Source organism: Penicillium concentricum (genome assembly GCF_028827145.1).
Source record: "Penicillium concentricum strain IBT 3081 chromosome Unknown utg000002l_segment0_segment0, whole genome shotgun sequence".
NCBI classification, from domain to species: Eukaryota; Fungi; Ascomycota; class Eurotiomycetes; order Eurotiales; family Aspergillaceae; genus Penicillium; species Penicillium concentricum.
The window spans coordinates 8,388,117-8,405,223 of NW_026622755.1; the positions used below are offsets into that span (position 1 = coordinate 8,388,117).

A 17,107-nucleotide genomic window follows, 5' to 3' on the forward strand; every position below is an offset into this window, starting at 1 on the left:
TCCCTCTTTAGCAACTACTCACACTTATCGTGACATTTCTAGCCTCTGAACCCACTACTCGGTGCTCAACATGGCTGCTAAGGTCCCAAGAAACTTTCGCCTGCTGGAGGAGCTCGAGAAGGGCGAGAAGGGTCTGAGTGCAGGTACGATTGACTCCCACGATCTCCGACATTGTCCGATCTTAGATCACTGACGTATCTTTCTTATTTTTAGATGCCTGCTCATACGGACTTGCTGATGGAGAAGACATGATGATGAGCAACTGGAACGGAACTATCCTTGGTCCGCCTCACGTTAGTTCTGGCCCTACTCCCCGCCATTATGAAACCATCACTAATCTGCCATCTTTCAGAGCGTTCATGAGAACCGGATATACAGTGTGAACATTCACTGCGGACCTGACTACCCCGATAACCCGCCTACCATTCAATTCGTCTCTCGAGTCAACATCCCCTGTGTTGATCCCAGCTCTGGCAAGGTATGAGAAGAGTGGGTACCAACACATAAAGCCATTACTGAGTGATTATATTACAGGTCGATCCGACAAAGCTTCCAACCCTTGCGCAGTGGAAACGAGACAACACCATGGAGACTGTTCTGATTGAGTTGAGAAGGTGAGCAGAACGAATGGTACAAGATCAATGGTTGGTGTTGACACTATATCCAGGTACATGGCCTTGCCCCAGCATAAGAAGCTGCCGCAGCCCCCAGAGGGCTCGACTTTCTAGTCCAACATATGTGACCCACTCAGTGCAGGCGGATCTCGGAGTATCAGGGTCGGCTTCATTTAAATTTCCTGGCTTCTTCTCTTTTTCTTTGACTCTAGAGCGTGTACAGTCTCTGCATGAAGGCATTGGCAGGGGCTCTTTCGGGCCCCAATTTTCAATTTTCATCCCTACATTAGGTATTCATCTCTACAGTGTTTTGTTTTGTAGAAATGGGCATTGCGGCAGGCGCCTGTTTACCAATAGCAACAAAAACAAATGACATTATTGATCGAGTGACGAGATACCGAGTAGAATCATTCACTTAGGCTATGATTGTAGTTCCATGTGCGAATTCGACCAGCCTTTTGAGGACAGGTCAGAGAGGTCAAAACAAGGGCATTGAGGGCATCCAGCTAGAAGACCACGACAAAAGCATGGTAGAGGCAGACGACCACCATGGGGGAGAGAACAAGGGGGGTAGACGAGTGACACAAAGCGCAGACCCCAGGCAGGTAACATAATGCATACGGAGTACGGTATCTCATAACTACATCATAGCTTCTTCTCCAAGCGCCCGGACAAGCCGGACAGTTGATGAAAAAGGAGTTCGCGTCGATCGGGGGTAGTGTAAGCCCAATGACACTGTGCAACGAGGCATGCGCAAGCACAGGGGCCAAGTCGCGGAGTCCAAAAATAGGAATAATCAAAGTGTTTCCTGGACGGAAACTTTCAGAGATTAAACTGAAAAGAACAGATACTACACTTGATCTAAGCCAATAGGCAAAGAGAGCTGAAGAAGAAAGAAAAGAAGAGGAAGTTCTGGGGGCGCGGGTTGGTATATATAGGCGTTTGTGGGTCACGTGACTTTGACCAAAGGCGGTCCTCGCGTGCAATATTCACTAGCCAGATTGGGACACAGATCACACTTATGTAATGCTGTGCTCTGATTCGTTTGAAGTAGGCGGTAAGCGGGCGGTGAACCCCCCTGCAGGTAGAAACGAGATAAGATATGTGATTATTTGGTCAAGCTTAGCTTCATTTATGGTATATCCATTCAACACGGCAGAATGCATAAAGTGGTAGTGCCCAAGTACTCGGGAGCTCATCGCTTTGCTTGTAAGAAATGACTCTCTACGTTTACAGCCCTTCTAGCTAACAACCTGTCTCTGATAGGCTTGGCACTTTATCGAGCACTTCTCCGACAATGCCGCCCTTCAAATGCAGACACCCCATGGCTGAGTGAGACCAAACCTCTCATTCGACAGAATTTCCGAAAATATAAGAAATTACAAAGCCCATCACAATCAGCAAATGCCTTGAAGGCCGGCTACGAGGTATGCGCGTCGAATGTTCGTCTAAGCTGAGCTCATGTGTTGATATTTCGTCGCCGTATGACAGGCTCTAGATCTCCTCTCTTCGTCCCGTACCAACCAACAAGATGCGCACCGGATCACAACTCTCATAGCCCAAGCCAGGTCACAGAAAGATAAATATGCTGCAATGCAAAGGAAAATCCGGCCAGTAGCACCGCCTGCCAAACCCCTTACGCCCAAGAAAGCCCGAAAGGAGAAGTCAATCCGCTTCCAGGAGGAAACATCTCAGCGACATCCGAATGCCACATCGATCCTAGACCGACCTCGGCCAGTGGGTGACAAGAAGCGTCATGTCCCTGTACTTGTCAATGCACGCGGGCTTCCGTTCTTGCGATATAAAAAGCCACAGCCGAGAAACGTTAGCAGTGTGATACGAAAAAAGCTTGGGCGTCGCTGGAACTGGATTGAGCGTCGAGACAGGCTGAAGATAGAACTACTTTTCGCCAAGGATGAAGAGGAGTGGGATCGCATCACCCAGACCAAGGAGCCATCCACTTGGTCTGAGCATCCTGCAAATGCCATAGCCGATGTCAATGCGAGAATCGGACGCTTCGATATGCATTCCAAAGAGCTTGCAGATAACATGTGGAAGATTGTGCTAGCTGAAAAGGCTTTAGCGGAAGAAGAAGCTATCCAAAAGCAGCCAAAGCAATGAAACCGAGTGGTTGTGGTCCGCCTTGCTGCGCATGCATCGTTGCCATACTAAAGGACATTCCCCTGGCTGTTCTGGCAGACTGATGTCGGTCAAGCCATATGGCTGTTGTAGCCTAGACCCATGTCTAACCACATTAGAACCACCTACGTCCATGGCCAAGCCATTGTCAATATCGCCTGGGACCAAAACACAAAGGTCGGTTGCTCGAAGCATCCAAGAGGCATGGTATATTGTCCATGCCAAGATGGGCAGGTATGTCCCTTCTTGATCAAACCCGATAAATGGCCACCATGGACTGCTACCATGCCGAGGTCACTGTGCTCAAGCAAGCGGCTCAAACTGAGACAACAGCTCTCTTTCGAGTCTTCTTTTGTCTAATTATTGAGCATTATATTGCCCTGTACCATAACCTAAGTCCATGTGGACTTTCAGACCTGTATATTACTCCGCCTACGCTTAATACAACATTGAAGTTCACTTACAGCTCAGTATAATTACACCAATTTAACAATGTTATAATACATAATTTCATGAAGTAATGGCAGGTCATTAACATTTCTATGTATCAGCTCATGCAGCCACTTTGAGCTTCTCAACAGGCGGCAAGGCATCTTCCTCTTCCTCGTCATAATCACCCTTGACCAGGCCCTTCTCCCACAATTGTCGGCCTGTGAGCTTTTTCTCTTCTTTCGTAGGCTTTTTCTTCTTGTCCTCCGATTCCTTTTCCTCGCGTGCCCGAAGCTCCTCTTCCTCCTGTTCCTTTTTAAACTTGGCACTCCACTCCAAGAATGATTTGACAGTGACTGCTGTGCCATGGAATTTTCGGTTTTCCTCCTCCTCTCTCTTCGCAGCGACTTGGTCCTTCTCGGCTTGAATAGCCTCTGCTCGCTCGATCATAAGCTGCTCTGCGCTTTCCTTAAGTGCGCTGACCAGTGTGAATACCATCGGCATACCCAGGTTCTCTTCAATGGTGGGCTGAAGAGACTCCATCAATAGGTCCCGGTCTTCCTGGACATCTAGCCGATCATGCTTTGAAGCATTGGGTGGAGAGGAAATGCTGAGATTTGGGCCAACATCGGGGTAGTCTTCAGGGTAGGAGACTTCCAGGCATATCACGGGTTGCTCCGTTTCGTCGCCTTCATACTCGAGGGCATCGAGGGTTATGGATACTCGGTACGAGGTTTCAGATATGTCTAGGGGCCGGGTCTCGCTGTGAGCAATGATGAAAAGGGAATTTGAGCCGTCTAGACGCCTTGTCTGTTACTTACCGGTAATTTCATCGGGGAAGATTGAATCGAGCACTTCACGCTCCTCAATCTGGTCTTCGCGACCCATAGCTGCTGATCCGCCCGCGGATTGGAGGGGTAACGATTTGAGCGCCGGGGTGCAGATTCTTCAGGAAACACCGCGTGGAGGGACGAGTGTGGTTCTAGCGGGGGAGATTCCAATGCTATCTCGGCAATACTTTGAGCTTCGCAATATCAATTAACTCTGAAGAAAGATCGGAGCGCAAATCAAGTCGACGCAACAAACGTCGGGGCCAAGATTAGTCACGTGCTTATATCAATTCCCCGTTATCCTTGCCCGCCAATGCAGTCTATTGTAAATTTTGACCGCCTGGCTCACCGCTGGCTTTTCATTATGAATTGGCTCTTGAAGATATAATTTCCACCCGTGAGCACTATTGTAGACTTTTTCTAGTTAGTTACTCTATTTTTATATATCGGACCATTGCAATAAACTATAAATTAAATGAATAAGTCGTCGGGATTAAAGGTTATAGCATAAAGTATATAGATAATAATTCAAACATGCAGGATTCAAAGTATGGACAATAAGAGCGCTGGAATAGTGAGTAGTCAGCCGCTTATACACCCCTGTGTAGTCTGTTTGGCAATTTTTTAGGTAGGTATGTATTCTTCGGGATGTAGTCTTCTGGTAGTCTGGAAGTCTTCTCGGATATATACTGCAGGTAGAATCTGAACTATGACCCGCTTCGAGGAGACTAGTCCCACATGCAAACCCGTCAAACAGCCCAAAATTTTGGTTGCGGAGCTTCACTTTTTTAATTCCAGATACCCTGCGAGTTACAATTGTCAATCACTCTGCTTCATATTCCAGTCGACAACATCACGATTTTTCAATAAATTTCGCAGCATCCTGCCATGGGAAAGCCTAGACCGCAAAAGAAGAAGTCATCCAAACCCCGCGAAAAGTCCGTCCTTGGCCCTGGTGGCTCAATCTCGAAAGGCAAAATGGCTCAAGATCCCTCGACATTACTCGACCAAGCCACAATCCTCCTACAAACTGGTCGAGCCGATGAGGCACTCGTGGTTGCACAGCAGGCTCTGGATTTGACTGCTGAAAACACCACTGCACAGCTCCCCGCCATTAACCTGCTTGGAGAAATCAATGTTGAACTAGGCGAAATCGACACCGCTAGAAACTGCTTCCTTCAGGCTGTTCAACTCGATCAAAATGGCTCGATACCGGAATCCCAGGGTGGAGGAGCTGAGAAGTTCCTTTGGCTTGCGCAATTGAGTGAGCAAGGTGGAAAGGACAGCGTCCTGTGGTTCGAGATGGGTGTGGCGTCCCTCAGACAGACTATTCAGTCTCTTGAGGGGAAAACATCACCCGAACAGATCGCCGAAATTGAACAGAAGAAGGCCAAGCTATCTAATGCACTCTGTGCCGTCGCTGAAACCTACATGACCGATCTTTCGTGAGTTCCTCTACATTCTATATTTATATGAGCCAACGCTAACATACTCGCTCAGCTGGGAAGAGGATGCCGAAGCTCGGTGTGAAGCACTTATCACGGAAGCCCTCCTTGTCACACCCGAAGCCCCGGAGGTACTACAGACCCTCGCCTCCATTCGGATTTCACAACTGCGCACCGAAGATGCGCAAGCCGCGCTCACTCGCAGTATGAGCTTCTGGAAGGATCTGGCCCCAGAAGATCTGAAAATTCCCGATTTTGCGGTGCGCATCAGTCTTGCGCGACTCCTGATGGAAGTGAATATGGAGTTCGAGGCTCTGGAAGTCCTCGAGCGCTTGATTCTAGAGGATGATCAAAGTGTAGAGGCCTGGTACCTCGGAGGCTGGTGCCTCTTCCTGCTGGCAGAAAAGCAACAGGCACCTAAGGATGCGAGCGCTGAGGAGCTTGCCGAGTCCCCGCGACATGCATCACTAGACGCTAGTCGTGAATGGCTCAAGCAAGGCCTGAAGCTCTACGATGTCCTTCAGTACGAGGATGACCGACTCCGCGATCATGCATTGGAGCTTGTACAGGAAATCAACAAAGAAATTGGAGAGGATGATGAGAGCGAAGCTGAAGGAGAGGGAGAAGGCGAGGATTCAGATGTTGAGATCGAAGTCGACTCCGACGATGAGATGGCAGATTCATAGATACCAAAAGTGACGACCACATGAGATGATGTACATGTTCATTGATTTGTTTGATTTGATACCTCCAGAAGTAGTTTCTTTAATTTTTCCGCCCAACTGTTTGTCTCTCTTTTTCATTGTCAACCCCCTGTACCAACAAACCAAAACTTCTTCGATATCGCCACTGCAATTCATTCATCGGTTCCGGATTAAGTTGCCTCCGGTGAGGCAGATGCCCGAATTTTTGCCAAAGCAGATTTCAAGCGCGAGTGAAATAGTTTGTCTCCGTGGCTGGCATCTCAGACTCCTGCAAAATGGATTTGGTACCAGCCCCAAAAGGAGAGGCTTCGCTGAAGACCACCGTGGTCGAGGTAGAGGCCGTAGATATGGAGGAACAGTACCCCATGGACGACGACGCGCCGGACCTCGCACTTGAGATTTCGTCGGATTTGGAGACGGACAGTGATGATTCTGAGGGATGGGATAGTCTGTCTAACTGCGATGAGGCGATCCAGTTCCTACGCGATGACCAGATCCGCGACGGCCTCGGTATGTAACTATATCCACCCTCACCTCTTTCCCCGGATACCCCCGCTCTCGGAGATCAGAACGAACATTGGCTAATGCGCTCACTTTTCCGTCGCAGTTCCCGGTGCTTGTACTCTAGAAGAGGCGACTGCATATCGACAGCGTCTACATGCGATTGGCAAGGCGGCGTTCGTGGAAGAGACCATCCTCCGCCAAACCGTCACGGCCAAAAAGCTGTGCACGGCGTTTGGAATCGCACCCCCGGCATTCCTCGACGGTGCACCAGATGAGTCTTATCATTCTCTTCTAGCGATCGCGATCTCGCGCGAGTTCTCCCGGAGGCCCAAGCTTCCCCAGTACAACTCCATCGACGATGCTGTTCGGCTCCTTCGCGAGTCTCGGAACATCATCGTTCTGACAGGCGCAGGTGTATGTTTATATCAATGTATATTCGGAATACTCCTGATCCATAAGTGCTAACCGGTATTTTATCAGATCTCGACTAGCCTGGGCATCCCCGATTTCCGTTCTAAAGATACCGGGCTCTACTCAAAACTGGCGCATCTGGGCCTGAGCGACCCCCAAGAAGTCTTTGATATCCATGTCTTCAGGGAGGACCCGAGCGTTTTCTTTTCGATTGCCAAGGATATTCTCCCGACGGAAAAGAAATGGTCGCCCACCCATGGGTTCATTCGGCTTCTACAAGACAAGGGGAAGCTGTTGACCAACTACACGCAGAATATCGATAACATTGAAGCAAATGCAGGGGTACTCCCGAAAAATATTGTACAATGCCATGGATCCTTTGCGACGGCCACCTGCGTGAAGTGTGGGTTCCATGTCCCTGGCGACGCGATCTTCGATGAAATCAGAGCCGGAAACATCCCCCACTGCACCGTCTGCAAGGAGAGAATCGCAGAAGAAGAACTAAAGCCGCAAGGTCTCAAGCGCAAACGAAGTTCCAATGGTCAGCAGAAAGACCGCAAGGTCTCCGATGACAGTTCGGATGAGGACGACTATGAAATCCCGACTCCTGGAGTAATGAAGGTCAGTGATTGTTCGGTGCCTTACTTGCTTTCTTCCATACTTACAGACAGTGCAGCCTGATATCACATTCTTTGGCGAGGATCTGCCCGATGAGTTTGGTGAACGTCTAATTCACCAAGATCGGGAATTAGCAGACCTAGTCATTGTGATCGGAACCTCGTTGAAGGTAGCCCCCGTGGCCGAAGTGCCGGGAATCCTACCTCGCCATGTCCCGCAGATCTACATATCGCGCACTGTAAGTCATACTATTTTTTTTTTGACACTGTACCATACTGACCATGGCATATAGCCGGTGACACATACCGAGTTCGATATTGATCTCTTAGGTGACTGTGACGTGGTGGTATCAGAACTTTCTCGTCGGGCCGGTTGGGATCTACAACATCATATGATACCAGCCGATGAGAAAGTGGATATTACCCCGGTGGAGGGATATGAATCACGACATATTTTCAAGGTAGTCGGTGCATAGGGGCGGAGTTTTCGGCATGTCTTGCTTCTGTCTTCAGGCGTATCTTCGGGGGGGGTTTTTTTCATAGCTGGATGTGATGATATTAGGTAGTCCTGGTCTTGTTATTTTTTGTGCGATCATATCACACCTGGATAGATCTGGGCTTCATCGACTTATAGTTCAATCGTTCATGCAAATCTTGTTCAAAATCTCATCTTGATGCTGTAAATTTATCATATCCAACTCTCTAGCCATTTGTCAATTCATTTCTAATCATATTCCAAAGATGTAGGACTCAATTTCGCTGATTTTAGTATTTGGAAAATAAAGAAAATTTCTGTTGATATCAATCCATACTCTGTGTCTCCGTGGAGTATATTTCTGAAGACCCGAGAAAAAAAAAATCTCAACCCGCAACACCCCGCCTTGAGAGCAGCAACGAATTACGTGAACTCCCACTGTCAAAAGAGATATCCTTAAGAAAAAAACCAGACATACATTCGTCTCGCCATGGATTACCTGGTTCGGTTCGCCCAGCTCCATGAGACCTTCCGACAGCCGGAGATTCAAGCCTGTGCCACACTCGCGGGCGTTGACATTGAAATCATCACCTACAATGAATATGTATGATACCCTTTCCACCTATATTCGAAGCGTCTAAATCATTCCATGAGCATTGATCCACAATGACACCCATCCTCTATTTATCCTTGCATGATCACCCTCCATCTGCAGAAATTTGACTGACATACCCAGTCACCATACTGTGTCGTAAGACTACCAAACGAAGCTGCGGCGCGGGCAGTTGCCAAGCGCAGTATTTTGGTCAAGGATATCTTCGAGCTATGGGGCGAAGGCACCAATTATGAAGAGCTACATGCAGATGTTCATCGACGAACCCAGGATCGCTGGAACGACTACAATGCTGTCCCATTCAAATTCACGATTGACTACTTCGCAGGAACGCGCAGCCAAGCTAAAAAGGGAGAGATCATTCGATCATTCTCATACATGGGGTTCAAAGGCCCGATTCGGCTAACAAACCCCGACGAGGAGTTTTTCGTGATGGAAGAGTACATTGATGATTACGAAGTCTCTGTCACGGGCGTGTTGCGAACGGGAGATCCGCGGAAGATTTACCTCACTCGCAAGGTTGCCGATAGCTGTCGCGAGGACATACTCAAGTACGACCTCAAGAAGCGTCGTTATATCAGCACGACTTCCATGGATGCGGAGTTGAGTCTCATTACGGCGAACATGGCTCTTGCGGCACCTGGAAAATTGTTCTTTGATCCATTTGTCGGAACTGGAAGTTTCATAGTTGCTGCTTCGCATTTCGGGGCTTTGACTCTGGGCGCAGACATTGATGGCCGCAGTTTCCGTGGCAAAGAGGCCGGAAAACTGGGCATATATGAGAATTTTGACCAATATGGCCTCAAGAGTAAATTTGTTGATACGTTCACTTCCGATCTTACCAACACGCCACTGCGGAGAACCGCCGTCCTTGATGGTATTGTCTGCGATCCGCCATACGGTGTGCGTGAAGGACTTCGGGTTCTGGGAAATCGCAAGGGAAAACCTGCGGTCAATGTGATCATTGATGGTGTTCCTGCTTATCTGTATGTTATTTTTCTTCCATTTCCCTCGCAGACTTACAATACTGACTTTGACCTATAGCCGGCCTGGTTTCGTTCCTCCCAAAAAGCCTTATGGCTTTGAGGCTCTGCAGAACGACGTTCTCAACTTTGCCGTTCGCTCGTTGGTTCCCAATGGCCGTTTGTCAATGTGGATGCCCACAACGAATGACGAGAAAACCGAGTTCCCTGTGCCCATGCATCAGAATCTCGAGATTGTCAGCATCTCTGTTCAACATTTTAACACCTGTAAGTGACAGGCCTTATGATATAATTGTGATATTGAAAGAGATTGGTTGATTTTGTGTCCTATAGGGTCTCGCCGACTTATAACCTACCGCCGTCTACCAGAGGGACAGTTGTCAGATATCACACTAGCCCGGAAAAAGATTGACGACCAGGGTACTAGTGCGGATGATCTCAATGCATTCCGACGAACGGTACGTATTATTTGGGAGTTGATGTCTCGCTACTTGGCTAACTTGTTGAATCAGCATATGCTCCGAGGCCACGGCACCAGGGTCGAGAAGGACCAAAAAACGACAGAATAAGAACCCCGATATAGCAAATAGGATAGGAAGCTATCTAGCCTACCTTCGGCTCGGAGGCTTGCAAAACTGCGTAATTTAAATACCTATATACAGCGGATAACCCGAAGATGGGGCAAATGATCAGATGCAATAACAGAAGAGGATACCAGATACAGCGTACTTCACAGCTTCCCTCGCTGGCTTCCCTCTGGGGCCAAGTCTCCAGCCAAGTCCACGCCCTCGTCCCTATGAATTCGTTTGACTTCCTCAGCCAGCTCAGTTCTCAACTCACGAGCCAAGGCCTCAGCCTCATCATCGTCGAGCTCCTCTCTCTGCCCCCTGCCAAACATAGCAAAGCTTGTTCTCTGATTGGCCCCTTGGGCAGGGCGTGGGATGATGTGGAAATGGACATGGGGTACTACCTGCGCTGCTCTTTCGCCTGTCACTCAGTTAGATGATTGTTGTTTTTCTGATTCCGTAAACATGCGATAACAAGGTGGGTTATGGATGTTGATCCCGTTTTAGTTCAATGACAGATGAAATAAAATATCAATCAAGGGTGTTCAACCTCCTTGAATGCCAATATTGATACATACATACGGAGTAACATCATACAACGCAGAAATACTCCAATTTCAAACGTCCAAGGGGGAAATGGAGAAAAACAAGAAAAAGACATACCATTGTTCTGCACAACATTCCAATGTCTATCGGGATCATCGCCAAACACAGTCTTCGTTACAACCCTGGAGAGAATAGGAAGCCATTTTCCTATCTATTCATCAAATCAAACACAAGGATCAGCTAGAGAAGCTTTTTTTTTTTTTTTTTTTTTTTGGAACAGTTATAGATAAACCGATGGGAAATAATTACATACCTCCTGTCCTGCTTGAACACCCATGTCTCCTAGCAACTTGTAATGATGTCTTGGCGCTACAAGGACATGACCGCGGGTAAGCGGCATAATGTCCAAGAAGGCAAGAACATGCTCAGTGGAGAGAATGAGGTGGGACAATGGTCCTAAATCAGGGGCCGTAGAGGCTGGATTGGACTGAGGGTCATTGAAGGGGGTTGGGGGGTATGCCGAGGCTATGTTGCAGAACGGACATGGCGGGGGTGCAATGGAATCCATGATGGGATAGAATATGTTTTTTTCAGTCCGAGTGTGGGGTTGTAAGCCTGAATTAGTATCAGCCTCAAAGACAGATGTAACTATTGTAGTAAACAAGGTGGAGGTTGATCTCAAGGTGATTCAGCGGCTCACCGGGACCAACCTTGGACCAACCTCGGCTAAGCATAAGCTTAATTGGACGCCTCTACAACCCCAGATATTATACCATGCACCAAAAAGAATAAAAAAAGAAATGGGTTCAATAAGCACGCCATACACACGGATCCAGTGTTAGAAATCCAACTATTTTGAACAAAACAAAAGCGGTCCAACTTGTCACCGATTACCTCAACCGTCCATCTGATATCAATCTTGCTTGCCTGGAAGACTCAGCCTGAGTAGTATTGAATCTTCCAGCTGATGAATTGAGAAACACCTGAGAAACAAAAAACCATAGCCACCTTGGCCGCACAAAAGATTTCCAATCCGTAATGCCACGCAAACGTGCAAGCCTTTGGAACTTGCATGATAAACAAAAAAAAGGGATCCAAAGAGGATAAGACTGCACCGTCCAACCTAAGACAAAGGCGACTCAGGGTGAAACAAGGTAAAATTGCGATTTGAAGAAAGAGAAAAATAGATCTCGACGCCTGAAACACGATTGACAAGAGTGTAAAAGATATCAGGGCAGGCGAGAGACAGATGCTAATGCACGGAAAACAAGCAAGCCGAGGTTGAAGATGTAGGGGTAAAAGAAGAATACAATAGCACACAAGGCCGAGCGCCGAACACCCCATCACAGAAGACAAATGCGGAAAGCGCAGAAATTCAATCAAGTCGTCGTAAGAATATGCAAAAGGTAGTGAAGTGAATACCAGCACAATGAAATGCCAACATATGTAGGAATTCGATTTCCCTGCTCAAGTCGTCGCAAGGCCCTAGGGAGTCATGAAAGGCATCGACGTTGGCGAGACAGGAGTAGCATGACATCGTAAATGGTACAATTACTGTTCATCCTTGGCGTAGCTGCTCTGCTCAGAGCCGTCGACGTAAAGGTGATGGTATTTCTTGGCCCATTGGCGAGTCAAGATAGAAGCTAGAAGACTGGTCAGCATGTCATCTGGTGAGACAAGAAAACTATTAATGATGCTTACCCTTCAAGAACTTCTTGCTGGCGTATTTCTTAAAGAAGGCTTCGTGGGAAACAGGGCGGTGGAGATAATCAACCATCAACTGGAAGACGGGATCGATCTCCTCCTCGGTGTAGCCAGCGTAGTGAGCGAGAGTGGCATCCTATGATATGTTAGTTGGGATGTCTGAACAGGCGAAATGCAATGTAGCGTACCCAGGGTCCACGCTCGAGGATGAGACGTGCAAGGTACATGGCTGCGGCAGAGATGTGGCTCTGGGGGAAGCCCATGAAGCGGTGATCGAGGAGGCTGATCTCCATCAAGTACTTGCCCAGAGTGCGGGTTTGGATATCATAGTTATCGGCCTTGGAGATACGTCGCAGGAAGTTCATGGGGTTGGGGAAGCTCATGTTGTACTCGAGTGTTGCGAGGACGTGACGTTCGGCATCGAGAATCTCCTTGTCCGAGAAGGTCTCATCGGCGACATGGCTGAAGTTGGCGACGTGAGGGGAGAGCACTTCCTCATACTTAGAGGCAATGAACATGGCGGTAACACCAACGAGCTGAAGACGATCAAGGGCGACAACTTCAGCTGACAGGAAGCGATCGATGATGTTGACAGCAAGGAACAGGGTCTCAGGGAGGAGACGGAAACGGGTGTGCACTTCGATAAGCCAGTCAACAAGGATCCCACGCATCTTCCATTCAAGATCGGGCTGATGGTCGATGTAATCAGGGTTGGGCAGAGTGATGATCTCAAGGTCCTTGAGATACTCGAAGATTTCAACGACGTATTCGGCGGCCATTAATGGGTCGTCCAAGTCCTCGGTGTCCAGATCTTGCACAGCGTCATTCAAAGCATCCTTAACGTTAATCTCTGGGTCCTCCACTGCTGGTTCTTCCACGATAGGCCGGGTCTTTCGCTCAAGCTCTGGCTTCTTGCGGGGAGGCTCATCCGCTGGGGGTATATCCTTCGGTGACCGACGCTTGTGGGCGTTGGGAGCGGGCTTTCTGTTCGAGTCGCGGGGTTGGAGGGGAGGGCGTGTCGCAGTTCGTGAGGAGTTGGTGCTGCTGATCTTCTGAACACCTCCAGTCTGGACAGTTGCCTTTGAGGTCAAACCAGCCTTGGCAACGACCGGTTTCTTCCCAGCTTTCACCTCAGCACCCTCCGTCTTGTTGACATTGCTGACATCACCGAGGGCAGCACGGGGACGTTGGGCTCTGGTAGCCGTGGTGGTCGACGTCGTTCGCTTGGTTTGCATGGTTTTCTTGGCTCCAGCGGCAGAGGCATCGGTGGTCAGGGCGGCTGCCTTGGCCCGGGTCACACGTGCTGACGGACCGTTCTCATCGTTCTCATTCATCGTGCCTCTGGTACGAAGGCTGCGGGCCTGCAGTGGAGTCAGTGATGAGTCCAGTGAGGTCATAGGGTATACCCAGATCTCGAGGCTATGGATCAGATATCCCGCGACCAGGATATGAAACGCGTGTTTTGGCAAGGTTAAAGATTGCTCACCTGAGGCATCGTGAAGATAATAAAAGGAAAGCGACGCGTAGAAAGGGAAGAAGGGGGACAGGAATATAATGATTCTTGTCCTGCTTAGGAAATCAGGTCAGCATTCCAATCGACATTGCCTCGGTGGGGACCTCATACCAGAGGGTTGATGAGGTGCACGTACCACACGTGAAAATGCGGTTGTTCTGAAGAAACTACAATGCCAGTAGGCAGAGGTAGCTTTCAGACAGGGTGGGGATGATATGAGTCGATAATTACGGCTCAAACAAGACTATGTTGATGTGTATCACGACCGCGCAGAACCCTGGTTCCGAAGGTCAAATGGCGCGTGAATCGGGGGAAAAAGATGTCAAATGATACAGAAATGATCTGGAGACGCTGTACACCAGGAATCCACACGCGATAATTTGTTAGTAGGGGAGTGGCGGGGGAAAGTTGGAAGGGTAGCTTTAACTGGAATGATGAGGGAAAAGGAAGAGAGCTTGAGGGCAAAAGGCGATGTTTGGCCCTAGTACTGTGGCTTAGCGTGGAAAACAAGCAGCCCCACTCAGCCAGTCGCGTGGATCACTTAATTGACGTTCGAGCCTTTTTTTTCTTATTAGTAAATTAGTAAAATGAAGAATTGAGTTGAGCAATGAAGAACAGAATAGAAACAAGGAACAAATAGGTTGAGATAGGTTGAGAAAAGTAGATCCAGCAATGAAGGGAGATACGCGTGAGTATGGCAATGAGTAAATAAACTGGTTGCTCCGACAACAACGACGTTTCGGTTTGTATAAGTATCGAATCTTGTAACAAAGGATCACGTGTGTCAAATCTGACATAATGTCAAGGGATGAAATGTGGCGGTGGAAGAGGCGGTGCAGGAGGAAAGTCACGTGGTCAGTGAACTTTTTGTTTCTGTGGAGAGTCAGGTGCATATCTACAAAGCAGAGGAGAGGAGCTGTTGAGTCTTTGTTGGTCTGCTCCATTGACATTTGGCTTTCATCCCTCTTTTATTCAATTGATTCATTGAAAATCCATATTTCCCCTCCCTCCCCCCTCCTTTGGCAGCAATGCTCCAACCCCGAATTGCCCTACGGGGCATTCGGCTGCCCTTTAGGTGTCTACCCTCTTTGCCTTTGCCGGTTCGTCGCTATTCGACAATTATGAGTGAAATTGAGAAGAACAAGCCCAAGTCTATTGAAACACCAGTCAACACTTTTATCGACCCGAACGTCTCATTCGCTCCTCCCCCCGGCCGCGATTCTGCTGGCATTCAGCTGCGCACCTACACTCCGCGCACCCCCGGTGTGAGACACCTGCGGCGTCCTGTGAATGACCATCTGTGGAAAGGTCGCCCAGTGCACAAATTAACGTTCCCTAAGCGTGGCCACGCCAAGGGTGGTCGAAACAACTCTGGCCGAGTCACTGTCCGCCATCATGGAGGTGGTGCCAAGCGTCGAATTCGGACAATCGATTTTCTGCGCATGGCTCCGGGGCCGCACACAGTGGAGCGTATCGAGTATGATCCCGGGCGAACTGCACACATCGCCTTGACTGCTAGTAAGGAGACCGGCAAGTTGAGCTACATTCTCGCGGCGGATGGGATGCGCGCCGGCGACGTGGTCCAGAGTTATATGTCCGGAATTCCTGAAGATTTGTGGAAGAGCATGGGCAGCGCTGTTGATCCCGGTGTGCTCGCGGCCAGAACCGCCTGGAGAGGAAACTGTCTGCCGTTGCACATGGTTCCGGTGGGAACATTGGTTTTCAACGTGGGATTGCGACCCGGGAAGGGTGGGCAACTGTGTCGGAGTGCTGGAACCTATGCTACCGTTGTGGCCAAGGGAAGTGACTCGCGTCAGCAAACGATTCAAGACGAACAGCCTGAGTCCGAAAAGAAGCCCTTGTCGCAGCGTGAGCAGCAGAAGCAGGAGCGTCTGGCTCAGCACATTACTGTCCGTCTCTCAAGTGGTGAGACTCGGCTCATTCACAAGGACTGCTGCGCTACCGTTGGCATTACCAGCAACCCGAACTACCAATACACTCAGCTTGGAAAGGCTGGTCGCTCGCGCTGGCTCAACATTCGTCCGACCGTGCGTGGTCTGGCCATGAACGCCATGGACCATCCTCACGGTGGTGGACGGGGAAAGTCTAAGGGTAATGTCGACCCGAAGAGTCCTTGGGGTATTCCGGTATGTATTTCCTTTTGTTTTGCACCTTGTGAACTTCAATGGAACTGACCCTGCGTTTTCACCCCCAGACCAAATCCGGCTACAAGACCCGCCCGAAGTGGAAGATCAACAAGGCTGTTGTTCACGCCAGACCTCGCAACCAAGGAAAGCGCCGTCGTGGATACAACTAGAGATGATGCTACTTTGCCGAAGTGGCCATTACACTATGCTTTGTCTCCGAACCATCTGTACCTCCTCACCCTATACCTCATCCCTACCGCGCAGGGGATGACTGTACGATATCTTCTCTTGTTTTTTTGACACATTAAATGTCTCATCGTTTCTTCTACCACGCGCTATTTGAGGATCTTGTTTTGCGCATCTGCCATCTGACTGAAACTCGGGCAATGGGCACTGTACAGTACGATGGCTCGAGGCCATATACATTCAAAGCGAAAGAAAATAGATTTATAAACTCGTATCGACAGTAATGGTTTCAACTCTGCAGTAGATATTCATAGATGTCTTGTAGATGCGTGCCAAGCCTCCAGGCAACCTCGCTGGTGCGTGGCCCTCAATGCCCGAGCGCACTTATCAACGCTCTTACAGGGGACTAGAATATTAGAATGGAAATTCGTGTCTCCCCCATAGATCTCATTGGAATCCCATCGAAATGAAAAATAGGGGTTCTTTGATCTAGCTCTTCATACAAGTTGGGGTGGAGGAACACTCAGCCTCTCCTGATACGAACAAACTTCCGTCATCCATAGAACTTTCTTTTCACATCCCCATCTCAGCATATCTGGTGAACACTTGAGTGCTCCTGTCTTGTTGAAGCCTCAGGTTTATCCCACGCGTCATTCTGCCAAAAAGTTTCGCGCGCGGACA

General features: G+C 48.9%; 10 protein-coding genes across 10 annotated transcripts; 7 read left to right on the forward strand and 3 right to left on the reverse strand.

The window, feature by feature from the left end:
* Window positions 1-70: 70 nt before the first annotated feature.
* Window positions 71-728, forward strand: N7517_006913 (E2 ubiquitin-conjugating protein MMS2; the record flags this gene model as incomplete). The annotated part of the gene is made up of 5 exons (XM_056724643.1): window positions 71-143; window positions 214-293; window positions 353-478; window positions 535-614; window positions 668-728. 5 exons carry the CDS (start codon window positions 71-73, stop codon window positions 726-728), a joined length of 420 nt encoding a protein of 139 aa, XP_056580893.1.
* Window positions 729-1,141: 413 nt separating this feature from the next.
* Window positions 1,142-1,487, forward strand: N7517_006914 (uncharacterized protein; the record flags this gene model as incomplete). Its single annotated transcript, XM_056724644.1, has 2 exons — window positions 1,142-1,219; window positions 1,266-1,487. The coding sequence occupies 2 exons, from the start codon at window positions 1,142-1,144 to the stop codon at window positions 1,485-1,487; spliced, it is 300 nt and encodes a 99-aa protein (XP_056580894.1).
* A 287-nt stretch (window positions 1,488-1,774) lies between these two features.
* Window positions 1,775-2,735, forward strand: N7517_006915 (LYR motif-containing protein; the record flags this gene model as incomplete). Its single annotated transcript, XM_056724645.1, has 3 exons — window positions 1,775-1,823; window positions 1,881-2,041; window positions 2,106-2,735. The coding sequence occupies 3 exons, from the start codon at window positions 1,775-1,777 to the stop codon at window positions 2,733-2,735; spliced, it is 840 nt and encodes a 279-aa protein (XP_056580895.1).
* Window positions 2,736-3,305: 570 nt separating this feature from the next.
* N7517_006916 (RWD domain-containing protein) lies at window positions 3,306-4,070 on the reverse strand (the record flags this gene model as incomplete). Its single annotated transcript, XM_056724646.1, has 2 exons — window positions 3,306-3,928; window positions 4,004-4,070. The coding sequence occupies 2 exons, from the start codon at window positions 4,068-4,070 to the stop codon at window positions 3,306-3,308; spliced, it is 690 nt and encodes a 229-aa protein (XP_056580896.1).
* Window positions 4,071-4,900: 830 nt separating this feature from the next.
* Window positions 4,901-6,143, forward strand: N7517_006917 (ACL4 family protein; the record flags this gene model as incomplete). Its single annotated transcript, XM_056724647.1, has 2 exons — window positions 4,901-5,457; window positions 5,513-6,143. The coding sequence occupies 2 exons, from the start codon at window positions 4,901-4,903 to the stop codon at window positions 6,141-6,143; spliced, it is 1,188 nt and encodes a 395-aa protein (XP_056580897.1).
* Window positions 6,144-6,436: 293 nt separating this feature from the next.
* N7517_006918 (putative histone deacetylase SIR2) lies at window positions 6,437-8,169 on the forward strand (the record flags this gene model as incomplete). The annotated part of the gene is made up of 5 exons (XM_056724648.1): window positions 6,437-6,671; window positions 6,769-7,079; window positions 7,146-7,697; window positions 7,753-7,932; window positions 7,987-8,169. 5 exons carry the CDS (start codon window positions 6,437-6,439, stop codon window positions 8,167-8,169), a joined length of 1,461 nt encoding a protein of 486 aa, XP_056580898.1.
* Window positions 8,170-8,658: 489 nt separating this feature from the next.
* N7517_006919 (tRNA (guanine-N2-)-methyltransferase) lies at window positions 8,659-10,333 on the forward strand (the record flags this gene model as incomplete). Its single annotated transcript, XM_056724649.1, has 5 exons — window positions 8,659-8,772; window positions 8,905-9,767; window positions 9,826-10,031; window positions 10,098-10,222; window positions 10,277-10,333. 5 exons carry the CDS (start codon window positions 8,659-8,661, stop codon window positions 10,331-10,333), a joined length of 1,365 nt encoding a protein of 454 aa, XP_056580899.1.
* Window positions 10,334-10,494: 161 nt separating this feature from the next.
* On the reverse strand, window positions 10,495-11,444 carry N7517_006920 (HIT family protein; the record flags this gene model as incomplete). Its single annotated transcript, XM_056724650.1, has 3 exons — window positions 10,495-10,751; window positions 10,994-11,087; window positions 11,190-11,444. 3 exons carry the CDS (start codon window positions 11,442-11,444, stop codon window positions 10,495-10,497), a joined length of 606 nt encoding a protein of 201 aa, XP_056580900.1.
* Window positions 11,445-12,427: 983 nt separating this feature from the next.
* Window positions 12,428-13,977, reverse strand: N7517_006921 (B-type cyclin nimE; the record flags this gene model as incomplete). The annotated part of the gene is made up of 3 exons (XM_056724651.1): window positions 12,428-12,519; window positions 12,578-12,716; window positions 12,769-13,977. 3 exons carry the CDS (start codon window positions 13,975-13,977, stop codon window positions 12,428-12,430), a joined length of 1,440 nt encoding a protein of 479 aa, XP_056580901.1.
* Window positions 13,978-15,121: 1,144 nt separating this feature from the next.
* N7517_006922 (mitochondrial 54S ribosomal protein uL2m) lies at window positions 15,122-16,410 on the forward strand (the record flags this gene model as incomplete). The annotated part of the gene is made up of 2 exons (XM_056724652.1): window positions 15,122-16,240; window positions 16,309-16,410. The coding sequence occupies 2 exons, from the start codon at window positions 15,122-15,124 to the stop codon at window positions 16,408-16,410; spliced, it is 1,221 nt and encodes a 406-aa protein (XP_056580902.1).
* Window positions 16,411-17,107: the final 697 nt, after the last annotated feature.